We start from the raw sequence: 22,756 nt of genomic DNA on the forward strand, positions 1-22,756 counted from the left end.
GCATTTTTTGTAGCGAACTTTTGAAACTCGCTCCTGCTGTTTCATACAAAACTGAAAGGGAGAAGCTCGGGGTGTGCTCATTTACCAAGCAGTTAGCTGGCGCTTGCCAAGCCAGCCGCTCCTGAACTGTTTTGAATGGAGTGCTTGCTAAAATGCTTAAACCAATTGGTGATCTCTTCACAAGAAACTTGGTAAATGAGCACACACCCAATGTTCTTGAGACCCCACCATAGATCGACTGTAATCTATATACCCCAAAGAGGAATGACCTTCCTGTCCCTTCCGGAGTCTGCGGGTGTACTCGTAATTAAAATGAAAGAAAAACTGAACTTGGATTGCAATGACTCTGGAATAGTAAATCTGATCATTACATTGCATGTTTATTTAAACAGAACCGATAGTCTAACAACGGCATAGCTGGGCTTGGATCTGTTGAGTGGATGATCTGCTGTCCCCCTGTCATGTGACCAGATCCTCAGCTCTGATTGGTGGACGTTTGTGAGGGACATACATACATACACCGGATGGACAGACAAATGCTGTTTTCCAGACAGCATTGCCCTACGTGCTGCGCTGTAAAAAAAATATGGCTGTCAAACCGCGTCACCGATGTCATCAATCTTTTTGTCTTACCAATTTATCCCAAAATCACGCCCAAAATTTCATACTGATCGGATCAAGCGTTCTACTTGTCAATTTATGATGTCATATTGAAAGCACCTATGACATCATCATTAACATGTGTTATTCTCCATGGGGAGTACTTTACAATGAGCCACCTTTCAATTTTTTCCAAGGAGCAGTTTCGGATATATCGTGGTGCAATGTTTTTTTCGGTTTTTCCAAGATTGTTGGCCTATGGTGCCTCTACCACATGACCTATGACATCATAATTACCATTATAAAAAATCCACAATTTTGTGTTAATCGGATCAACGGTTGCAGAGAAAAGGAATTTTAAAGGGAATAAACCCACAAAATGCTGGCACAAGGGACATCCATTCAGTGCACACACACACACACACACACACACACACACACACACACACACACACACACACACACACTAACAAACACACACACACACACACACACACACACACATGCACACATACACACTAGGGTGGTCCAAAAATTTGAAGATTGGATTTTCATTTCTCCACAAGCCTGCCCCTATTCCTATTGAAGAAAGTAGTTTGTGTTGAACATTTGAGCTTGATTGGACAATATTTAGAGGTTGCTCAAAATGTTGACAAGTTTTAATGAATAATAAGATACAGAATTTTTAGCATCATACATCAATTCATAGATAATTATCTATTTTCAATTACTCAAATTATTTATCATTGTTATTGTTGTTGTTTGTTTGTAAACTAATAAATAATATTATGTACAATGTACCATTGTACAGTGTACAATGTACATGTATGTTCAATTGTTCAATATTCATTCATCTATCTATAATTCCAGTAATCTCTGTGTGTCTGTCTGTGTGTCTGTGTGTCTGTGTGTCTGTGTGTCTGTGTGTTTGTCTGTGACCGCTGTTTCTCGACAACCACGGGTCCGATATACTTGAAACTTGCCAGGTATATTGCTGGGGACCCGAGGATGTGCCTTTTCAAGGTTTGAAATTAATCGGACAAGTACCTACCGAGCTATGTCCAAAAAACGCTTCAACCAATCAGAGAGCAGCGAGCTATCACGTGTGCCGAACCGTTAATGCAATGCAAGCGTTAATGCGTTAATGCAAGGCTTTTCTTTTTTCCCCTCTTCTCTTTCTACTTTTCCTTGCGATTAAATTGCAAACAGCCAAAATACGTTGGCGCTAATTGAATAATTGGCCATTAACACTAAAATAATCGTAACTGCGATATGCCAACTTCCGGACAGTGCAGCCTTCCCTGTTGTTGTTGTTTGCAGCAAGGCAAGGCTTTTCTTTTTTTCCCTCTTCTCTTTCTACTTTGCCTTGCGATTAAATTGCAAACAGCCAAAATACGTTGGCGCTAATTGAATAATTGGGCATTATGTTTTACAACTAATAAAAACGAATTTGCGATTCATTCGCTTTCCTGCGCGTTTGTGTACGCGATGGCGATTTCTTTACCAAACTCCGGAAGCCGTTCGCTTTGGACCGAACCATTGCATGTAAATAGAGGGGGGGGGATTGTCACCACTCGCAAGCCGTTCGCTTTGGACCAAACCATTTCATGTAAATAGGGGGGGGGATATAATTTTAGATATATATATAGTACGGGCATGCCCTAGTATAGTCAAATTAAGATAAAAAACAAAACAGTAGATTAAACACTCATGTATTAATTTGACAATAAATCATTTATCGGAAAAAATAAATCATCCATCAGAAAATATAAAATATTTATCAGACGATAAAACAAATCTATCAGAACAATTAAAACAAAGTAAACATCAGAATACACGTAATTTGAATGATTTTACGTAACATTGTTTTCAGAAACTTGTGTTTCAAAACATTGCCTACTTCTTTGACAAGATGGCTTTGGTTGACACTGGAAAGTTTTCACGATGAAGTTTCACAACTCTCAACACAAATTGCTTCTGCTCTTCATTCTTGGTCAGAGTGTCATGGAAAGTTTGGATGAGAGCAACACCTCGCTCAGCACAGTCATTGATAACCTTCATGCTGCGTATCTTCTTCTCAAGCTCTTGGTATGAGTTGTCTGTGTTCCAGAGGTGTGGCTCCTTTTCCAGAAAACTCAGTGATACTTCTTTGTCAGACTCTGAGATGACAACACCAAATAATTCAAGAGATCGACTTGTGATGTAGGTGTCCACCGAGTCAGAAAGCCTGAAGGCTTTAGCATCTATCCTATGAAGATTGTTTGGCTTTGGAGCCCGCTTGAAGTTCTTCACCATCTTTGCCTTTGTCATCATCCACCCGGCTATCAAAAAGAGCTAATGCAGCAAGGTGTTCTGACAAATACCAGAGGTGTCCAGTGAATGCTTTGACAGCAGTTTCACAGACAATCATATCTGGGTAAGAATCAAGCGTTGAAAGAAGAAGCAAATCATTGAGAGGTGCCTTTGTGGGTAGCGGCACCACAAGCCAGAATCTCGCATACACAAGTGCAACAAAAAGAGCAACCTGTGTGATTCCCTTCAATTCACGTGATGTTAGCTTTATTTGGTCTTTGAAGAGAACCATCTTGAGAGCATATATGGCTTTCATCATCCAGCGGGCATTGTGCATAGCTCCTGGGGCACGGAATTTCACCTCTCTGGCCTCACATCCACCCAGAAATGTATGGCATAGTCTCAGAAGTTCTTCATAGTCATCACGTGGGTCGTGGGTGTTGTTCTTTGAGTGCAGCTGCATAAAAATGTATCATATTCTGACGTTCAATAAGGTTATCGGAAAATATTTTATCTTCTCCTACTTGGAACCTCTTCTTGTCAATTAAAGGCCACTGTTTCTGAAACCTCTTGAACAGTCTGATCTCAGGTCCGCTAGTGGGTCCTATGACTTTAGTTGTAACATCAGAGAGCATTACTTCAAACACATGATGACGACATGCAATCCAGACAAGCTTAGCATCCAAAGTTGCTTCAATGAGGGTACCTGCTCCATTTCTCAGCCCTGTGTTGGATGCAGTGGTGTCAAACACTATGCCTTTCACCAACTGTGTGACATTCCACTCCTAAAGAAGTTGTATGCATGCATTTGCTTGTGCTACACCAGTGCCTTGGGGAATTTTTGGGACTCCAAGCAACTTCTCGGTATTCATACCAGTTACAAGTATCGCTACCCGATCAACAGATTCTTTGTGATTGCCAGTATAATCAGGGAGCAGTTTCCCATCCCAGTGTAGTAGGAGTGGGCTATTACATGAGAAATTTGCCTTTTCTTCAGTGGCCATTATTTCCCTTCCACGACTTCGAGCACGACGAATCCCATCCACTGCGTGACAGAGAAATGTCTTCAATGGTATGACCAAGAGATTGTGCAAAAGCACTGGCCACAAACACAGCACGCTGATCTGAGAGATTTACTCTGCCCAGAGTTGCCACTATTGCTGGAGTGATCACCTCGATGGGAGCCTTTTTCGCCTGTTTGGCAGAAGATGGACTTTGGAGTTTGAATTAATTGTCCCCTGAATCGGAGCTTTCAATGTCAGACTCATCATCATCATCAACCACAGCTGATGTTGATGGAACAGATTGCATTGCTGTTAGAATCTCAGCAGCATGTTTCTTCTTTCTTTTATCTTCATTCTCATTCTCAAGAACACGCTTTCTGTTCTCCTTCACTGCCAGAGTGTTGTCCACAGATCCCATACGTGAACTTGAGGGATCCTCACGCTGCATGATAAGGAATGCTTTGTCTTCTTCATTCGTCATTTTCTCAAGCGCATCATTTGGTGAGATATCAGAGGGATTGAAGATCATGTTTGAACATCTGCTCCTTCACTCTATAGTTTTCGAATGTCTTGGTTCTATTTTTCTTCACCAGTTTGTAGACGTCATACAACTTCAAAAGTTGGGGCTCACAGGAATCTACTCTCTGCACTGGAATTCGTGCTTTCTCACAGTATGCACACACAGCTTGTACAATAAGTTTGGCACTTTCACGAACTGTATGGTGTTCTTGTATGTGATGGTACACCATTTTCTGTAATGTGTCCTTTGGTTGGTAGTCCCCCCACATATTATTTCCTTTTCAGACTTGCCCAGCAACCAAACTGTGGAAGAGCTGCGAGTTTCTGCCATCTGAAAAAAAACAGGATAAATTAAAAATGTTATTTTTTGAGCAACCTCTAAATAAGTTCCAATTGACCTCATATTTGGTTCATATGATCTTCATAAACATAGGAACAAGGGCAGCCTTGTGGAGCATGGATTTTTAATAGTATTAAATATTACATATATCTGTGGACCACCCTAATATATATATACATACATACATACCCACACATACATACCCACACATACATATACACATACATACATACATACATTGGTGTGTGTGTGTGTGTGTGTGTGTGTGTGTGTGTGTGTGTGTGTGTGTGTGTGTGTGTGTGTGTGTGTGTGTGTGTGTGTGTGTGTGTGTGTGTGTGTGTGTGTATATACATATATATATATATATATATATATATATATATATATATATATATATATATATATATATATATATTTGGAATCCTGTTTGGCTGTTGAAACCAAAGCTTTCAGAATTATTGGAATCTCCCGCGATGAAGCTATCTCTGAGGGCCTTTCACTCACTCACCGCAGGCAGGTAGGTGGTCTTTCTGTCTTCTACCGACTCCTCTCCGGCCTTGCACCCCCAGCTCTCTCTATGCTCTGTCCCCCAAATATTCCTACAGGTCGCACAAGATCTGCCAGCAACCCTCTGATGGTTAAACTGCCGAAATCTCGGCTCTGCGCTCACCTTCACTCTTTCATTCCTCTTTTCTCCCGCCTCTGGAACAAACTCCCTCACTCCCTTCAATCCCACTCCTCCCTCCAGGTCTTTAAAACAGCTGTTCACCACCATCTCCTTTCTTCCCCCATCCAAAACCTTGATCTTTTCTACCCCCGCTAATTCACCCCAGATCCACCTTGTTTGAAATTCCAACTTCTTTCCTGGAAGTCCTGGCAGTGTCCATATGTTTTATACCTCTCCCACTGCCCCCTTCCCACGCCCCCCCCCCCCCCAAATCCCTCGCCCTCTCTCAGATCTCTCGATGTCTCCATGTCTCTCGGTCCCTGCTCTCAAATGTTGTGTTTGTGTCCTTCCCCCTCTCTCCCCATCTTGTCTACCGCTCCCTATGTTATATGTTTTATGTGTCGGTTTGTCTTTCTGTGTGATTAATGTTCGCTCTTTCACGAGCCTCGATCTTGTATACAAAAAAAAAAAAAAAAAAAAAGATATATATATATATATATATATATATATATATATATATATATATATATATATATATATATATACACACACACATACATTTGTATACATACATACAAACGCTGTTCAAGACGACATTGCCTTACGGGCTATGCTGTAATAACCATGCATTATGAAGCAATGAGTAAATGCTATTGATTGTCAAAATTTTGGTGGAGGCAGCCATCTTGTTTCTTTTCTTCATGATTCTGCCAATCAAAAACATGTGACAAAAATATCAGTTTCTTTTATTGATAGGATTAGGGTTTTTTTTTGTATACCTGATCGTGACTCAGGGAAAAGCTAGAGCAGAATGGAAAGATGGAAACACCAACAGCGGAGTGGAAGTGAGAATGAGATCGAGGAGGAAGAATGGAGGAAACATGGGGGTGAATAAGCTGCACTTTATATATGAGTATTTTGGGATGAATGTGTGAGCTTTATATGCGAGCTAAATGAAACGCAGGAAGAAGTGGAAGGAGAGGGTGTGGATGAAACAGAAAATGAAGAAACCAACGAACAACTAACAAAAAATGAAAAGAGGTGAGGAAGAGGTGGGAAATTGCAATAACCTGGAAAAATGGAGGGCTTGGTAATGGGGTCATTTTGGATATGGATGGGGGATGGATGACCCAAGGGGATGGTGAACAGCTGTCTTGAAGACATGAGAGGGGAATATGACTGAATTGGCTGGAGAGGTCAGTTATACAGGTGAGATAAAATAACCTAAAAAAAAAAAAGTAGTGCTTAGCATGTAGTGCTTATACTTATATAAGTAGTGCTTATACTTGCAAAATCCCTAAAATAAGTTGTTGGCCGATGATGACCTCAAAAATAATTGGTGGTTGAATTTAGTGACCTGGTATGCAAATCCTCTTAAAATTTCAAATCAATCGGATGAAAATTGAGGATTTTTGAAATTTGGCCTATGTTGACATTTTGGCCTATGCTAACCTTTTGGCCTACGTAAACCTCAAAAATACTTGGTGGGTGAATTGTGACCAGATGTGCAAATCCTCTTAAAATTTCAAGTCAATCTGATGAAAATTGAGGATTTTTGAAATTTGACAAAATTGGTGATGACCTTTAACCTATGACCTTTTGACCCCAAAAACAATAGGCTCCTTGCTTATGACTAACTCTACTTCCATTTTGTGAAGTTTCATGGAGATCGGTTGAAAATTGTGACCTGTAGGCGAATGACAAACAGACAGAATAACAAACAAGACCAACCATTATTCTTGAAAAATCTTCGATTTCCGCAAGTAATGAGTGAACGTGAGTAGTGATCCAAGAAGAAGGTTACTGCCAGACCGCGTGTGCCCATCCGGTCTGCAACACCAATCCCACTGCCAGACCGCGTGTGCCCATCTGGTCTGTAACACCAATCCCACTGCCAGACCACGTGTGCCCATCTGGTCTGTAACACCAATCCCACTGCCAGACCGCGTGTGCCCATCTGGTCTGCAACACCAATCCCACTGCCAGACCACGTGTGCCCATCTGGTCTGTAACACCAATCCCACTGCCAGACCGCGTGTGCCCATCCGGTCCGTAACACCAATCCCACTGCCAGACCGCGTGTGCCCATCCGGTCCGTAACACCAATCCCACTGCCAGACCGCGTGTGCCCATCCGGTCCGTAACACCAATCCCACTGCCAGACCGCGTGTGCCCATCCGGTCCGTAACACCAATCCCACTGCCAGACCGCGTGTGCCCATCCGGTCCGTAACACCAATCCCACTGCCAGACCGCGTGTGCCCATCCGGTCCGTAACACCAATCCCACTGCCGGTGACCAAAAAAAAAAAAATCCCACAATATTAATTTTGGAAAGGAATGTCACGATTGTAAATTCTAATTATCTTCTTCATTAAGAATGGAGCAGAGAGAAACTCTCATTTGATGACGTATCATTTATATCATTTCATTACAATTTGATGAATAAAAACTGAAGTTTTTATACCTTAAGGTTATCAATTGTGATTTCCAGGTATCCATGACAATAATCACAACATTTGATATAATTATCAGTGGAGGAATTACCCGACTGCATTACCTTGAGGAAGTCGAGGAAGTCGAGGATGTGCGTAAAGGGGATGCGTGTTCTGTGCCCACCTGAGTTTCCCAATATTGGCTTCGGTCGCCCACCAGTTTGCTAGGCCTCAAAGCCTGTGAGATATTTCGAATGTTTGTCAGAAATGCTTTTGTCAGCTTTGATCGAACCCATGCGACGTGCTTATAAATATTGTATCATTTTGAGTGTGAAATGAGGTGGGAGGTGGGAGACGTTCATCCGTGATGTGTGCGGACGTCTTGGGAAGCAGGGGATTTCGGAATCGAATTAAGCAAATGTGATGGAAGCGTTGTGTTTATTTTATGGAGTAATAAAGGGTTTTCCTGTGACGTTCTCATTAATTTTTTCTTCCTGTAGGGATTTTTGAGGTGGAGACCAATTTGAACACGCTCTGATGTCTCTCCAAGATTTTTCAATATCTGTGCGACGATTCATCTTGCATTCATCCAAATCTGCCCAATTCCATTTGTGCGGAAAAGAACCATCGCTGTCTGGTTTCAATTTTCAGGGGCGGATCAAGGGGGGGTGCGCTCCCCCCCCCCACCCCCCACCCTTCGATCGAGGTTGAAGGTGCAGGCGATGCGAATCTGCTGAACTGTTGGACCAGGGAAGAATGCAAGGAACTGCAGAAACTTCTAAGAACGCACGAAATGCCGTTTCTGACGATCAATTTTTTTAAATTTCCTGTGGGAGGGCCCCCAGACCCCCCTTTATCCCCCCCCCTCCCCAGCGATATAGTTTCATGCACCCCCACCCCGTCTTGAAATTCCTGGATCCGCCCCTGATTTGGCTCCAAATATTTGTCCTGATGATTTTCCATGCATCGTATCTTCGTTTTGGAAATGTGTATAATGAAGCTTTCCTGTCTGGGCCTGTCCTGGGGGTTTGTTGTGTGACGCAGCTTCATTGTTGTGTTTGTTGTTTTGTTTTTTTGTGGAGCGCACACCACACCAAGGTGTGGCTGAAACTCTATGAAATGCAAACTTTGCTAATCGTTTGTTTTTGTTCGAACAAATTTAATTCCATTCCTTAATACACCAATAGTCCTTTCCGACAGATTAGTTTCATCCTCTTCGCTTAAGTCTGGTCTGGGTTGGATTCCTGATGGATAATAACCCAACTGGAAACTGACATTCTGGTGGAGCATGGATGAAATCGACAACGATGATTGAGGAGGTACGCCAACCACCATGGGTATCTAGGACAAGATGACATTCATCTTTTAACCATTTGTCGGAGCATAAGGCCTTGTTCTTCGTTCTACATCATGTCATTCCGGTACACTGCCAGGAAGTTATCGCATCATAACGTCTGCTGTTATTGCAGAGGGAGCATTAAGTGTGCTATCTTGTTTACCTTGCACTCACTTGTAAGCATTGAATATTATAAGGTGCATTTTAATACACTTGGCCGCTACATGCTGGTACCTTTGTCAAAATTCCCAATTCCTGCCCTGGATAAGGTAAAGCAATGCACTCGGTAGATTGTATTTGTGACGGAGACTGTGGAATCGCACATGAAATTGCTCATTTCTGACGTAATGGAAGCATCCTCCGATATCGAAGAACGAGGATCATTTTTTAAGTTGTTGACTTTGACTGGTTTCAATGAAACTTTTTGTTTCCCACTCGATCCTTGGACTTGTTGATGGTTGATGTGGGGCAACGCTTGCTCTCACGGTTGAAGTACCATTAATATAAGCCTTTATGGTTTGTGTGCAGCCTGTTGCTGCTGGTTGCATCATTTTCTGGGGGAGCGGCTGCCGCTGATGCAATAACCAGTCATCAGGTAGTCATTTCGCCGACCTTGGAAGGATGAAAGGCGGAGTCGACCCACGTGGTGTTGATTCACCGGTGTGACAGAGGCTCGGACTCGGGACCCGAAGATCTTCTTCTTCTTCTTTTTTGTATACTTAGTCGAGGCTCATATAAGAGCTAACACATCGAACATGTAATAAAGGGAGCAGTAGACAAGAGGGAGAGAGAGAGAGGGAAGGACAACAGTAAAGAACAGGGACATCGGGAGATCTGTGGAAGGGAGAGGTCTGGGGTGGGGTACATGGGATAAACAAGATGGACACTACAAGGACTTTCAGGAAAGAAGACGGAATTTGAAAAAGGTGCATTTGGGGTGCATTAATGGGGGTAGAAAATATCAAGGTTTTGGATAGCGGAAGATAAGAGATGGTGGTGAACAGCTGTTTTAAAGACATGGAGGGAGGAGAGGGATTGAAGAGAGTGAGGGAGTTTGTTCCAGAGGCGGGAGAAAAGAGGAATGAAGGAGTGAAGGTGAGCAGAGGGTCTTGATTTTGGTAGTTTCACCAGAAGAGGGTTGCTGGCAGATTTTGTGCGACCTGAAGGAATATTTGGGGGACAGAGCACAGACAGATCAGGGGGAACTAGGCCAGAGAAGAAACGGTAGAAGACAGAAAGACCACCAACCTGCCTGCAGTGACGGAGAGAACGACCCTCCCAATCAGCTTCATCGTGGGAGATTCCAATGATTCCAAAAGCTTTGGTTTCTACAGCGTGAAGCCGAGCTAGGTGTGAGGCAGGAGCACCAGCCCAGAGGGGAGGGCAGTACTCCATTGAGCTGCGGATGAAAGCTTTGTAAGTGGTGAGGAGCTCAGAAGTGCCCAGAAAGGACTTCGCACAAAGGAAGGACAATTGAAAAGCTAGAAGCCGATTGTTTTTTTGTTTCGTTAGATCGAAATGTCAAAAGTGAAAGTTGCATAAAATAATTAATTTTCATCTGATTGACTTGGAATTTGAGCAGGGTTTGCATATTAAGTTGTATTACTATCTGCAATGTGACTTGTATTTTCAGCCTCCAAGAATTACAGGAGTGAAAACCTACGATAAGAATGTAAACAGGAACCAAATCCTGATGGACTTGCATATCAGGTGCCGACAAACACAATCTATGGATGGCACTCGTATTGCATTCCCACAACCCCAAGTCTCATAATTTGCACCACACACTTTGTTTTATTACTACTATGGTTCCTTTATTGTGTTGTTCCATGAAAAAGGAACTACCATTTCAAAAAGTCGATTTCTTGGAAGTTTGAAAGTTTGATTTTGAGGCCTAATTAGCGCAACGCGTCTTCTCGAGATCTACGAAGGCGTTTGCATTTCACGTGTCACGAGATCAGTCAAACAAATGTTCACAGCCTGTTTGTTTTGACCAAATTGCTATTTGTGGTGTTTTTTTCCCCCCAGTTACAAGAGTGATTGTGAAGTGGTGGTGGAAATTCCAAAGTTCTTGGTGAAGGGTGGAGTTAAGGATTTCCAGGTATATAGTTTGGATGGAGCTTGATGTCCCACGATCGGAATTACATTCTCGTGGTTTTAAATATATAATCATATTTTGTTTCATAGTTTGTATACATGTGAACGTCACATGTTCTGTGGAGCCTTTCCATGACTGTCTTTTTTATTGTCTGCCTCTTTGCTTTCTTTCACAGCTGCATGGCATGCTACGCGTCGTACTTGAGCCACTAATTGGCCAAATGCCAATCATCGGAGCACTCACACTCTTCTTTATCCAGAGACCGGTGAGGATGAGATGTGCAAAAATTGAATTGTGGACACATGTGGATCACGGAGAGAAATATAATTTGTGCTCGCTATCGTTCTAACTGTCACACTTGGTGGCATTAATTTCCCTTGGCATCGTTTCCTCTTCAACCTTCTCAATTGCGAGTTTGTTGGGCGGTGATTGCTTTCGCACCGCTCAGCAACTTCGATGAAGATGAGACGCATGCACATGGCTGTTTCTCAATAAGCAATACCAAAGATGAGAATGGAAATTAAAAAGGAAATTTACACAAAGTCTAGGCTGTTGGAAAACCTGAGGACATCGAGTTAAAAAGACAATGGATTGACTGTGGGGCAACAACTGGACTGTGCTGGCAGGATGGCCTAGATGTACGCACAGCAAGGGCACTGTGGTATTGGCACAGCCACACTCCCAGCGATGATGCAAACCAGCAGCCACAGGCTGCACACAAAATTAATGAATCAACAGTTGGACTCCAGAAAGCCAATGAACAAACAAAAAAGGAGCAGAGAGAGGATGGGAGGAAGTCCGTTAACCTACAAGTAAGAGGAATAACAAGGAAATTTGACACACGAGGTGGGCAATCGGCCCATCATGCCTACGCTACCCCAACACCAGATTAAATAGTCTGCCAAGAAGATGACTTAAATTAATTGGGGGAATGGAGAAAACTGAGATGGGAAATTTGATGGGATGCGATGGGATTGGGCAATTAGAGCTCTGGAGGGAAGAATGAGATTGAATGCAGAACTAGCCCAGCTGGTAAAGATAGTGTCGATCTGCATTGGCGGACATGTAGAATAAAGGTTTGAATCAACATGGTGTTTGAGTTGTGATAATCGCCGTGGTAAGCGAGTACAAGATGACGTTCCGGGAACGTTTTTCCTCTGAAGAAAGGTGAACACCCGAAAACAAAGGACATCTTTTGTTTTGACGAAGGGTTAATGCTCGAAACATTCGGTTCTCGTTGCTTCCCGTGGTGCTTACATACCTCTATCAACGTTCTGTTCATTCCATCCATGACAAGTAAAAGGGTTGGGTTAGATGGGGTTAATGTGGGTAGTAATAAAAAAAAAGATCCTGCGTAGGGATGGGGGATGACTTGTGATGGTGGTGCACTGGTTACCTTAAGCTCTGGAAGGGAGAGTGAGATTGAACTGTCTCATCAATGTGGCTATTTGGACCAGAAAAAAGGAGGAACACAAGAGTGTGGGGTGGGTGTGGGTGTGTGGTAAACATGGATTTTGTTGAGTTGTTGTTGTATAGCACAGGAGAGATCTCACAAGCAGGCGCTGCATGGAGGCAGCCAATCGATCTCCCAGGAGCGACCCAGAGATCCCCACCTCTAGGATTGTGTACCCCAGCCTTCGTGAAGTCAGGGCCACGACAGAGTTGGAGAGAGTTGGAGAGAGTTGGAGAGAGTTGGAGAGAGTTGGAGAGAGTTGGAGAGAGTTGGAGAGAGTTGGAGAGAGACAGACAGAGACAGACAGACAGACAGAGACAGACAGAGACAGACAGACAGACAGAGAGAGACAGATAGAGAGAGACAAGAGGGAAAGGGTTGGTCCATGGGGGACCGATCGACACTGACCGTGACCCTCCTGCCCTGACAAATCCGAGAAGCAGGGAAGAATGGGGAAGATTTCGCCCCCGACTTGCATCAAGTACAACCACCATGTAGAGGATTCCCTGATAAGGATTCTGTGAGTTTAACTATGACGAGGGTACTGGGTGAATGCATGTGCCTCAGAATTGATGCCAAGCAGACGGAGCTGGACCACGAAAGAGGCAAAAATGAAATGCAGACAGAGGCTGCAACAATGTCAAAACAGGCCTTGTGCTTTGACCTCAGCACAGGAAAGGCCAAGTTGACCATCAAATTAATTATAGGTTTTGAAAAGAAGGAAATAATTTTTAGGTATTAATTGTTTAATAATATGTTGAGGTTTTTATTCTGCATTGTGCGATGGTTTATGATTGCTGCATTGATTCTGCTTGCCTTGGTCATGTGTTTCTTTTTGCTGCAATGTGTGTTAAGCGGTCACAACTTCCCCATGTTTGCTACTTTTTATAAGAGTTTGATCAACACTGGCTTGTTTGATGTTCCCATTAGAACCAGACATGTTTGCTTGTTTTTTTTAAGTTGTTTTTTTAGTAGGATTTGAGACTCTTGGTGGAGCTGCCACACACACATCTCACACACATGGACAAAGAGACAAGTACAGGAGACACAACACAGGACATTTTAGATGAGACAAACTCATCTAAAGTCTCATCACTATTCATCAGTTATTGTGGGAAGTGTCGTCACTTCCTGGGGCACTCTGGGTATCAGGGACGCCACAACAATGGCGACGCCTTTTTCACCACACTCAGCAGGGCATTTCCTATGGAGGAATTTCCTCTTCCCCATGGATGCCAACCAGTGGGAATTGTCCGTGCTCTTATCTGTGTTTAATACTGAATGTCAAGGAACGAAGCAGCACAAACCATTTTTAATGGTCTGGTTTGACTCGGCCGGAGTTTTAACCGCCAACCTCCCAGACTCGGAGTGGATGTTCTCACTATTGTACCACTAAGTCTGGTGAACCCAGGTCCAAATCTTATCTATCATATGTATTTGTCTTTTGTCTGCTCGTGTGTTTGTAATTCGTATTAAAGTAGGTTGATGTCTACTAATACCTTTGTCCTGCATGTGGTTTATGTATGAGCTCCACTCTAAACCTTCGATCAATGTAAATATATAATAGCCTTAGGGAAGCCCTTGCACATACAGGATAAGACTAAAACCCACTCAGTAGAGCGCATACTCCCGCCGTGGGTCAAGTTGGAATAGTACGATTTCACAAAAGTTTGAGGGAGTAGTTCAGTGACAGCACAAGACAAGACAACACAAGACAGACACTGCACAGATATATATTTAGAATATATAGAAGATAATGTTAAAAAAAAAATAAGGCAATTTCACTTACATTTTCGGATTCAGCGTTCAATTCTATATAAGTGAGGGTATTTTGAGGCATGTGTGAATTCAAATAAAATAGTAAGCCATGAAAACGTTCGTTTCATTCCTTAGGGATACAACATGTAAAACTGGCCCAAGCGTCAAAACAAAACTCCCTCATTTTAGGTCGTACAAGCTAATGCGACCACTCATTCTTCTGGGAAGAATCCCGTGCACATGCTTGGCACACTTATAACTCACCTAAGTCTTTATAAGTTCATCAAATACTGACACTGCGATTGACATTCACTGAGGTAAATGTTGATATCTCTTCTGAGGTTAAAAAAAACAAAAACAGTTTTAAAGCATTATACGTATCAAACGATACATTTTATGAAACGGGGAAACCGAATACACACTTTGGTGGTTTTAAAATGACAGAATATGTCTTTATTAGAAAAAGAAAAAAAAAGAACCTTGAAGACGACGCTGCTAACAAAATACACCGCTCACGCATAACCACGAGTTTAAACTACATTTACAACAAATATGAAAACTATTTTCATATCACAATGTTAAATATAGAATATATAGAAGATAATGTTTAAAAAAAATGAGCCCTATCTTCCAATGGTAAACAATCCTTCAAAAAATTCCTGGATCCGGAATAATATCCTGAGTTTCACCAAAAACTAATCAATTCTTCCTTATCCCAAGGGCAATCATCCCACCAACTTTCATCCAAATCTGTTCAGAACTTTTCCAGATATCTTGTTCACAAACACACGAACACACACACGGACACACACACACACACGGACACGATCAAATGCATTACTCCCTAGCGGGAGTAAAAATTAGGAGAGATCAATCTTCTTGTCCTTTACATGAATTACAAGGACATTGCTTGTTGTGTTCAACCATTACCCTTAGCTACCCACCTTTGCTCTTATATGCGCCACCCACGCCACATCTAGGATCTAGGTGCAGGGATTTTTCCTATTTCTTGTGCTTTGCTCTTCCATGCACCTCCATGTTAGAAACAAATGAAAGGTAGACAATGGACACTGAAACACAGTATTTGTGATTTGAACTTGGTTTCACGACATGGTAAAGCAATTGCTCAGATGGGAAAATCAAACAGCCAGTTTTAATATTTACCTCCACCACCAAAGGTGGGCGGGCAGAGGTTATGTTTTCGCCCCCGTCTGTCTGTTTGTGAACAGGATATCTCAAAAGGTTGTGGATGTATTCGGACGAAATTTTGTCGAAAGGTTGGGTTTGTGACAAGGATGAAATTATTAGATTTTGGTGAACATCCGGATCCAGATACTAGAATTTTAAAAGTGATTCTTCACCATTGAGAGATAGGGCCAAAAACGATATATATCGAATGATATTTCAAAAAGTTGTGGATGACTTATGACAAAACTTGGTGGATGCGTTGGTTTGGTGACGAGAACAAGCCAATTGGATTTTGCGTCAGGTCCGAATCCAGATCCAGCCTATCGGTGGGATACAAATTAACGTAAACTGTTCAACCTGGCGGAGGTATGCGCTCTACCGAGTGATGTTCTCGTGTGATATACAAACTGTAGAGCGAGTGGTCTTGTTCACTCAAGCTTCAATTCAGCCATTTTGTATTTGCTGACGAAGACTTGAGCATGAAACGGTGTAGTTCAAAAATGGTGTCGTTGGAATACTTTGCCAATATGTCTGATAATTGCCCACTTTCGTTTCCTGGTAGTATTTCATGGTACCGACCTCTGGAGACACGTCTGCCGTGTCTTCATAGATGATCCCATCTCGCACGACAGTGCGTTATTTCTGTTTGCACTGTGCTGTTTGTGCAGCGGAGGCCCAAGTCTGTGCAGTTAATTGTGTTTATCAGGAAATTGAGATGCGGCATGAAGTGAACCATGCTCGCTCGACGTGGCATCTCAAGTTGTGAGCATCACGTTAGTTGTATATCACGTGCACCTGGCCTTACTCCGCTGATGTCTCACACGTTGCCGCAAGGTCATTGCCAAATCGATAGATTGGTGTTGAATTGTAGGATTCATGTACTTCACGGTCGGGGTGAAAGTGGCCCTTATTGAGTTTGACGACTGCTCTGATCTCCATCACAAAAGTCCTTCAATTAATGGTATGACGCAATAAAATTTGCCTTCTGTTCATATCTTGTGATTATATATTTAAAATAAGCTCATGAGATGGTTTCTTTTTATAGTATATATTTTATTTATTGTATGCACTTCCTTTTATTATTCATTATACATGAAGTTTCCTTTTATTTTATTTATTATAGGCAATATTATAGGCAATATTGTGGTGCTCATATCAGGTCTCACTGAGAGCATTTAAGAAACCACCACAAATTGTAGACTTGTGCTAGGTGTAAGCTGACAATGTGAGGCAGGCCGAACACCTCCTCACTGTAGGTTACTAGTTGTTTGGGGGTTCGGGAGGGAGAGGGAGATTGCATTTGTTAAAATTGCAAGGAAGGATGAGAAGAGTGGAGGCATTGGAATGAGGGAAGACTCGTGGGAGTAAAGTGAAGGCGTGGAGTGTAAGGCAGAGGAGAATATACAGGTTTCCATTTTGTGTGTAACCAACGGCAGCAAATGGTGCTCTGCTATTGTTAACTTTTCTTTTTTTAAACGATATCAAATATTTTTAATTAACCAAACTGCTTTGGTTTCATACAGTCATGGCCAAAAATATTGGCACCCTTGCACTTTTTTCAAATAATGCACCATTCCTTCCAGGAAAATTGAATTTTTCTATAAAAAAAATTGGATACAAGATCGAGGCTCGCGTAAGAGCTAACATTAATCACACAAAAACAAACGGACACATAAAACATATAATAAAGGGAGCGGGAGACGAGATGGGGAGAGGGGAAGCACACAAGCACAACAGGAGAGAACAGGGACATCGGGAGATCAGTGGGAGGGAGAGGGCTTGGGGGGAGGAGGCATGGGAAGGGGGGAGGGTGGGAGAGGTATAAAACACATGGACACTGCCAGGACTTCCAGGAAAGAAGTCGGTATTTCAAGAAAGTGGATCTGGGGTGAATTAGCGGGGGTAGAAAAGATCAAGGTTTTGAATGGGGGAAGATAAGAGATGGTGGTGAACAGCTGTTTTAAACACCTGGAGGGAGGAGTGGGATTGAAGAGAGTGAGGGAGTTTGTTCCAGAGGCAGGAGAAAAGAGGAATGAAAGAGTGAAGGTGAAAAGAGAGTCTTGATTTTGGCAGTTTCACCAGAAGCGGGTTCCTGGCAGATCTTGTGCGACCTGTAGGAATATTTGGGGGACAGAGCACAGACAGAGCTGGGGGAGCAAGGCCGGAGAGAAGTCGGTAGAAGACAGAAAGACCACCAACCTGCCTGCAGTGAGTGAGTGAGAGGCCCTCAGAGTCAGCTTCATGGCGAGAGATTCCAATGATTCTGAAAGCTTTGGTTTCTACAGTATGAAGCCGAGCTCGGTGTGAGGCAGGAGCACCAGCCCAGACGGGAGAGCAGTATTCCATTGAACTGCGGATGAAAGCCTTGTATGTGGTGAGGAGGTCAGGTGTGCTAAGGAAGGACTTCGCACGGCGGAGGATGCCCAGTCGGCGACTGGCTTTGGAAGCCAGCTTTGAAATGTGGTTTTCCCAGGAAAGATCATGGCAGATAGTGAGACCCAAAGGCTTGAGTGACAGAACTTCGTGGAGAGGATTGTTGAGAAAGTAGATGGGAGGGTTGTCCAGTCGGTCTTTTCGGAGAGACATAGTGAGAGTGTGAGATTTGTCAGGATTGAAAGAAATGTTCCACTTGTATGACCAGTCTGTGATTATTTTTTTTCCAAGTCTGCAGAGAGTGAGGAGGCTGCAGACTGCCAATCTGAGGGATAAGGAATGGAGCGGCAGAGAGTGGAGTCATCAGCAAAGATAGAGAGAGGATTTTCCAGAGAGTTAGAGAAATCATTGATGAAGACCAGAAAAAGAACAGGGCCCAGAACACTACCTTGGGGAACTCCAGCCAGAACGGGAAGGGGAGATGAGAGAAATCCATTCAGGGCCACATGTTGACTACGACCAGAGTGGAAGTCCGCAAGCCATGCGTGGAGATTTCCATGGATACCATAGGCGGAGAGTTTGGTGAGCAGAGCGGGGTGCCAGACTGTATATGAGGCACGTGATATGTCAAGGGAGACAGCTCTGATTTCCTGTTTGGCATTGAGGACCTCCATCCATTGTTGAGACAGCAGAAGCAGCATGTCCAGAGTAGAGTTACCTAGTCTGAATCCAAATTGATGATCTGAGATCAAGCCATTAGAGAAGAGGAAGGATTTGATGTTAGAAGCGATGATTTATTCCATGACCTTGCTGATGATTGGGAGCAGGCTGATTGGTCTGTAGTTGCAAGGATCTGTTTTTGCACCTTTTTGTGTAAAGCGGTAATGTTGGCTGATTTCCCAGCAGATGGCAGATGACCTTGAGCAAAAGAGAGGGTGAAGAGAACAGAGAGAGGGTGAGATAGAGCGGCAGAGCAGGATTTTAGGACCCGTGGGCTGACGCCGTCTGGTCCAGTTGCAGAATCAGAGTCGAGGTTTGACAAAAAACTTCTCCACCTTGTCAGGAGAAAAGGATGCAGAGTCCTGGATTAGCTGGGTTCGACTGGGAAAGGTGGGTACAGAAAGAGATGGGTTCAGGACACAAACACAGAGGCAAACACAGTAGCCGTTTGAGGTAAGGTAGGGGATAGAAGGGGAACAAACACCAGAAACAGATTAGACCAGATGCCACCAGGATTTGGAGGAGGGAGACAGATTTGAAAGTTCAGTCTTGAGAGTAGAGAGATATTGTTTCCTGGCTCTCCTGATGGTACACACACACACTTGTTCCGAGCTTTGTGAAAGGAACTGAGATTGCCTTCAGTTGGATGAGCCTTCTATGAGGTGAAGGCAAGTTGTTTCAAGGCAACTGCCTCACCACAAGCTTCAGTGTACCATGGACGGGAGGAAGGGTATGACAACTGAAGACGAGATGGGATAAATCTGTGCATCAGAGAGGGCAATTTACTTTGGAAGAATTCCCAGGATGAGTTGATGTCAGAGGCAGTAGAGATGGAAGACCAGTCCAGATGATCGATGGCTGCTTGCAGACCGTGCCAGTTGGCCTGAGTGAAATGCCAGACTCGTCGGTGCTGAGGAGGCTCTCTGAGAATGGCCAGAGAGATGTCCACTTAAACAAGCACATGATCAGAAGAACCGATTGGAGCAGAAGAAGAGCAGCAGACATTTGCAGGGAAGTTTGTCATAACCAAGTCTAGAAGAGAAGATGCTCCATTGACTGAGATCCGGGTCGGGAAATTGACAGATTGTGTCAGTTCCAGTGAGTCATAGAATTCCTTTGCTGAGGTGCCATGGCTGGTGAGAGAGGTCCCCACTGGCATGATGACAGTTGAAGTCACCACATATGAGGAAGAGAGAGTTGGGATGAGTGGATCGAAGTTGGTCCATATTATCAGACAGGAGATGGAAATGGAGTCATCACTGTTTGGAGGAAGGTACAACACACATAAACAAAAGGTGGGAGCGGAGGGGAAGCCCTAGCCAGAGGTACTCCTGTGGGTGCGGTGGAGAGAGGGCAGTGCAAGGAGAGTGAGGAAGAGTTTTTGATAAAGATAGCAACCCCACCACCAGGACGAGAATCAGGTCTGTCATACCGGAGGAGGGAGTAACCCGGGAGAGATATTAAAATATTGGATATCCAGGAACCAGGAAGTAACCAGGATATAGTAACCAGGAAGAGATAATTATAAAATATTTGAAGAGATATTAAAATATTTAGAAATATTTTGGTATCCACATTTGTATTTCTTTGGTTTGCAGTGGAACAAAAAATATATGCCAATGCACAAGTCACCACGACTTTCCCTTTCAATTTCCTTGATATTTACTCCCGCCAGCGAGTAATGCATTCGATCGTGTGTGTGTGTGTGTGTGTGTGTGTGTGTGTGTGTGTGTGTGTGTGTGTGTGTGTGTGTGTGTGTGTGTGTGTGTGTGTGTGTGTGTGTGTGTGTGTGTGTGTGTGTGTGCGTGCGTATGCGTGTTCGTATGTTCGTGTGTTTGTGAACAAGATATCTGGAAAAGTTCTGAACGGATTTGGATGAAAGTTGGTGGAATGATTGCCCTTGGGATAAGGAAGAATTGATTAGTTTTTGGTGAAGCTCAGGATATTATTCTGGATCCAGGAATTTTTTTTAGGGAATTTATTTTCCTGTTTTATTGAATTAAAGCTTTTATTCTTATTCTTAAATGATGTTTTTCTCCTCGAATTCCGAGGTATATTAAAATTAATTCTCTGACAGTTAGGGCCTTCTTTCTTTTTCATTTATTGTTTTGGGGAGAGGGGATGTTAAACAAAACGTATTATTCCAACTTGACCCACGGCGGGAGTATGCGCTCTACTGAGTGGCGTTCTAGTTTTCTGACTGCCATTACCCCCTCTACCCTCGTCCATGCATTCTCACTCACCTGAATCCTTTTCTGCACCTATGCCTCCAACTTAGCTATGGGGCTTTAATTATTTAAATAAGATATGAGATTTTAAGTACAGTATTTAAATATGCCCTAGACATAGTTATATTATAGACCAGAGGATAGATTATATTATGGACTAGATATTATAGACTAGAGGATAGATTATATTATAGACTAGAGGATAGATTATATTGTGGACTAGATTCCATGATAGAAAAAAAGAAAGAAAAAAAAAGACGAGTGGGCGTACTCCCTATGCCGCCTACAGAACCCGGCCGTGCCACCATGGAGACCCGACCGCCATGTTTTTGGGGAGCAACAAGTACACGGATGCGCACACTAACACTATGGTGTCTAAGAACGAGTGGCCGTTTCAAGTTTATTTTTATTATTTGTTTCTTTTTTCTTTAATCTAAACGAACAATATACACCACTGGTCAAAAGTTTTAGAACACTTCAATTTTTCCAGTTTTTGTTGAAATTTACGCAGTTTGATGTCTCAATGTACTCTGAAATTAAGCACAGAACAAATAAACAGTTGGAGATAAAAAAGAAATCAAAGAATCATTTTGTTTAACAAAATTAAATTTACATTTTTGACTAACAACAACCTCAACAACTCATGTATAATCAGTTATGAGGTTAGTTAGCAACACAATACCGAAAATTCGGTTCGATTCCGACAACTTTGAAAATTTGACCTTTGTGACCTTCAAAGGTCGAAGATTCTGAAATTTGTTGGAAAACTTGTATTTCATGATGTATGTGATAATATAAGATCATGTACGACATTTCACCCTATCAGGAAGCGAACAATGTAATAAAACCATCAAAAATCGACTTTTCTAAATTTCGTGACCCTGTGACCTTGACCTTGGGGCGAAAATGAAAAATCGAGCTCCGTGGGGCTAGACACGTGACATTGGCCTAACCAAATACCGAAACCCCTGTCAGATTCCACCAACTCCCTCTGAGAAAATGTAGCTTGAACTCGATTACCCCCTAAAAATACATCTTTTTCGGGCGTGGCTCCGCCCACAATGGGCGCAATACGCCCACTCCAGGCAGAACACAACTAGATCATGATATCAACCTCCCACCCAAGTTTCATCAAGATCGGATGATATCATTCATCGATCGATCAAGATCAAGATGATCGATCAAGATCGGATGATATCGAAAGAGTTGCAAAGAGACATCAACTCCGCCTGTCATGCCTGTGCCTGTCTGGCCCTACAAGCAGAGCTGTATGGCTTTCTTTTACCATGGGTCTTATTGTAATGGCGACAACAATAAGACCCATGACATAAAAGAGAGCCAGACAGCCCTGCTTCTTGTTGTATGCCTGTCCGCCACTCTCAATGAATCACCAAATTCCGACCAAAATTTCTATTTTTAAAAAGAAAAACACAGAGTACTCACCTGTGAAAACGAACATCCTTCTTCTGGTTGCTACGATTTGTGCACCCGTAGCAGGCACAACTTTTCGGCATCTTGCCACTAGAAAATATTCGCGACACAACTAGTACATGTACATGTACGTTGTCAACAAATGTTGCCCCCCAAAAACATGGCTGCCGGTCGTCCTTGTCGGCACGGGGGTCAGGTGGTAGGTACACCCTCTAGTCTATAATATAACTCGATGGCCCAAGATGACTTCTAGAGCATGTAAATGTCACACTGTATATGTACAGGCCAGCGGGTCATGGTAATTGGCATCACAAAT

General features: G+C 42.9%; 1 protein-coding gene across 1 annotated transcript in view; it reads left to right on the plus strand.

Annotated features, from left to right (window-relative positions):
- LOC137429622 (extended synaptotagmin-2) overlaps positions 1-22,756 on the plus strand; it is a 127,859-nt gene that overhangs the window by 33,365 nt on the left and 71,738 nt on the right. The window contains exons 4-6 of the mRNA XM_068119692.2: positions 10,825-10,901; positions 11,220-11,292; positions 11,465-11,554. Of these exons, the coding sequence (XP_067975793.2) occupies positions 10,825-10,901; positions 11,220-11,292; positions 11,465-11,554 (240 nt within the window). The remainder of the gene's footprint in view (positions 1-10,824; positions 10,902-11,219; positions 11,293-11,464; positions 11,555-22,756) is intronic.

Source organism: Myxine glutinosa, chromosome 6 (assembly GCF_964187855.1).
Source record: "Myxine glutinosa chromosome 6, kmMyxGlut1.1, whole genome shotgun sequence".
In the NCBI taxonomy this organism is placed as follows: domain Eukaryota; kingdom Metazoa; phylum Chordata; class Myxini; order Myxiniformes; family Myxinidae; genus Myxine; species Myxine glutinosa.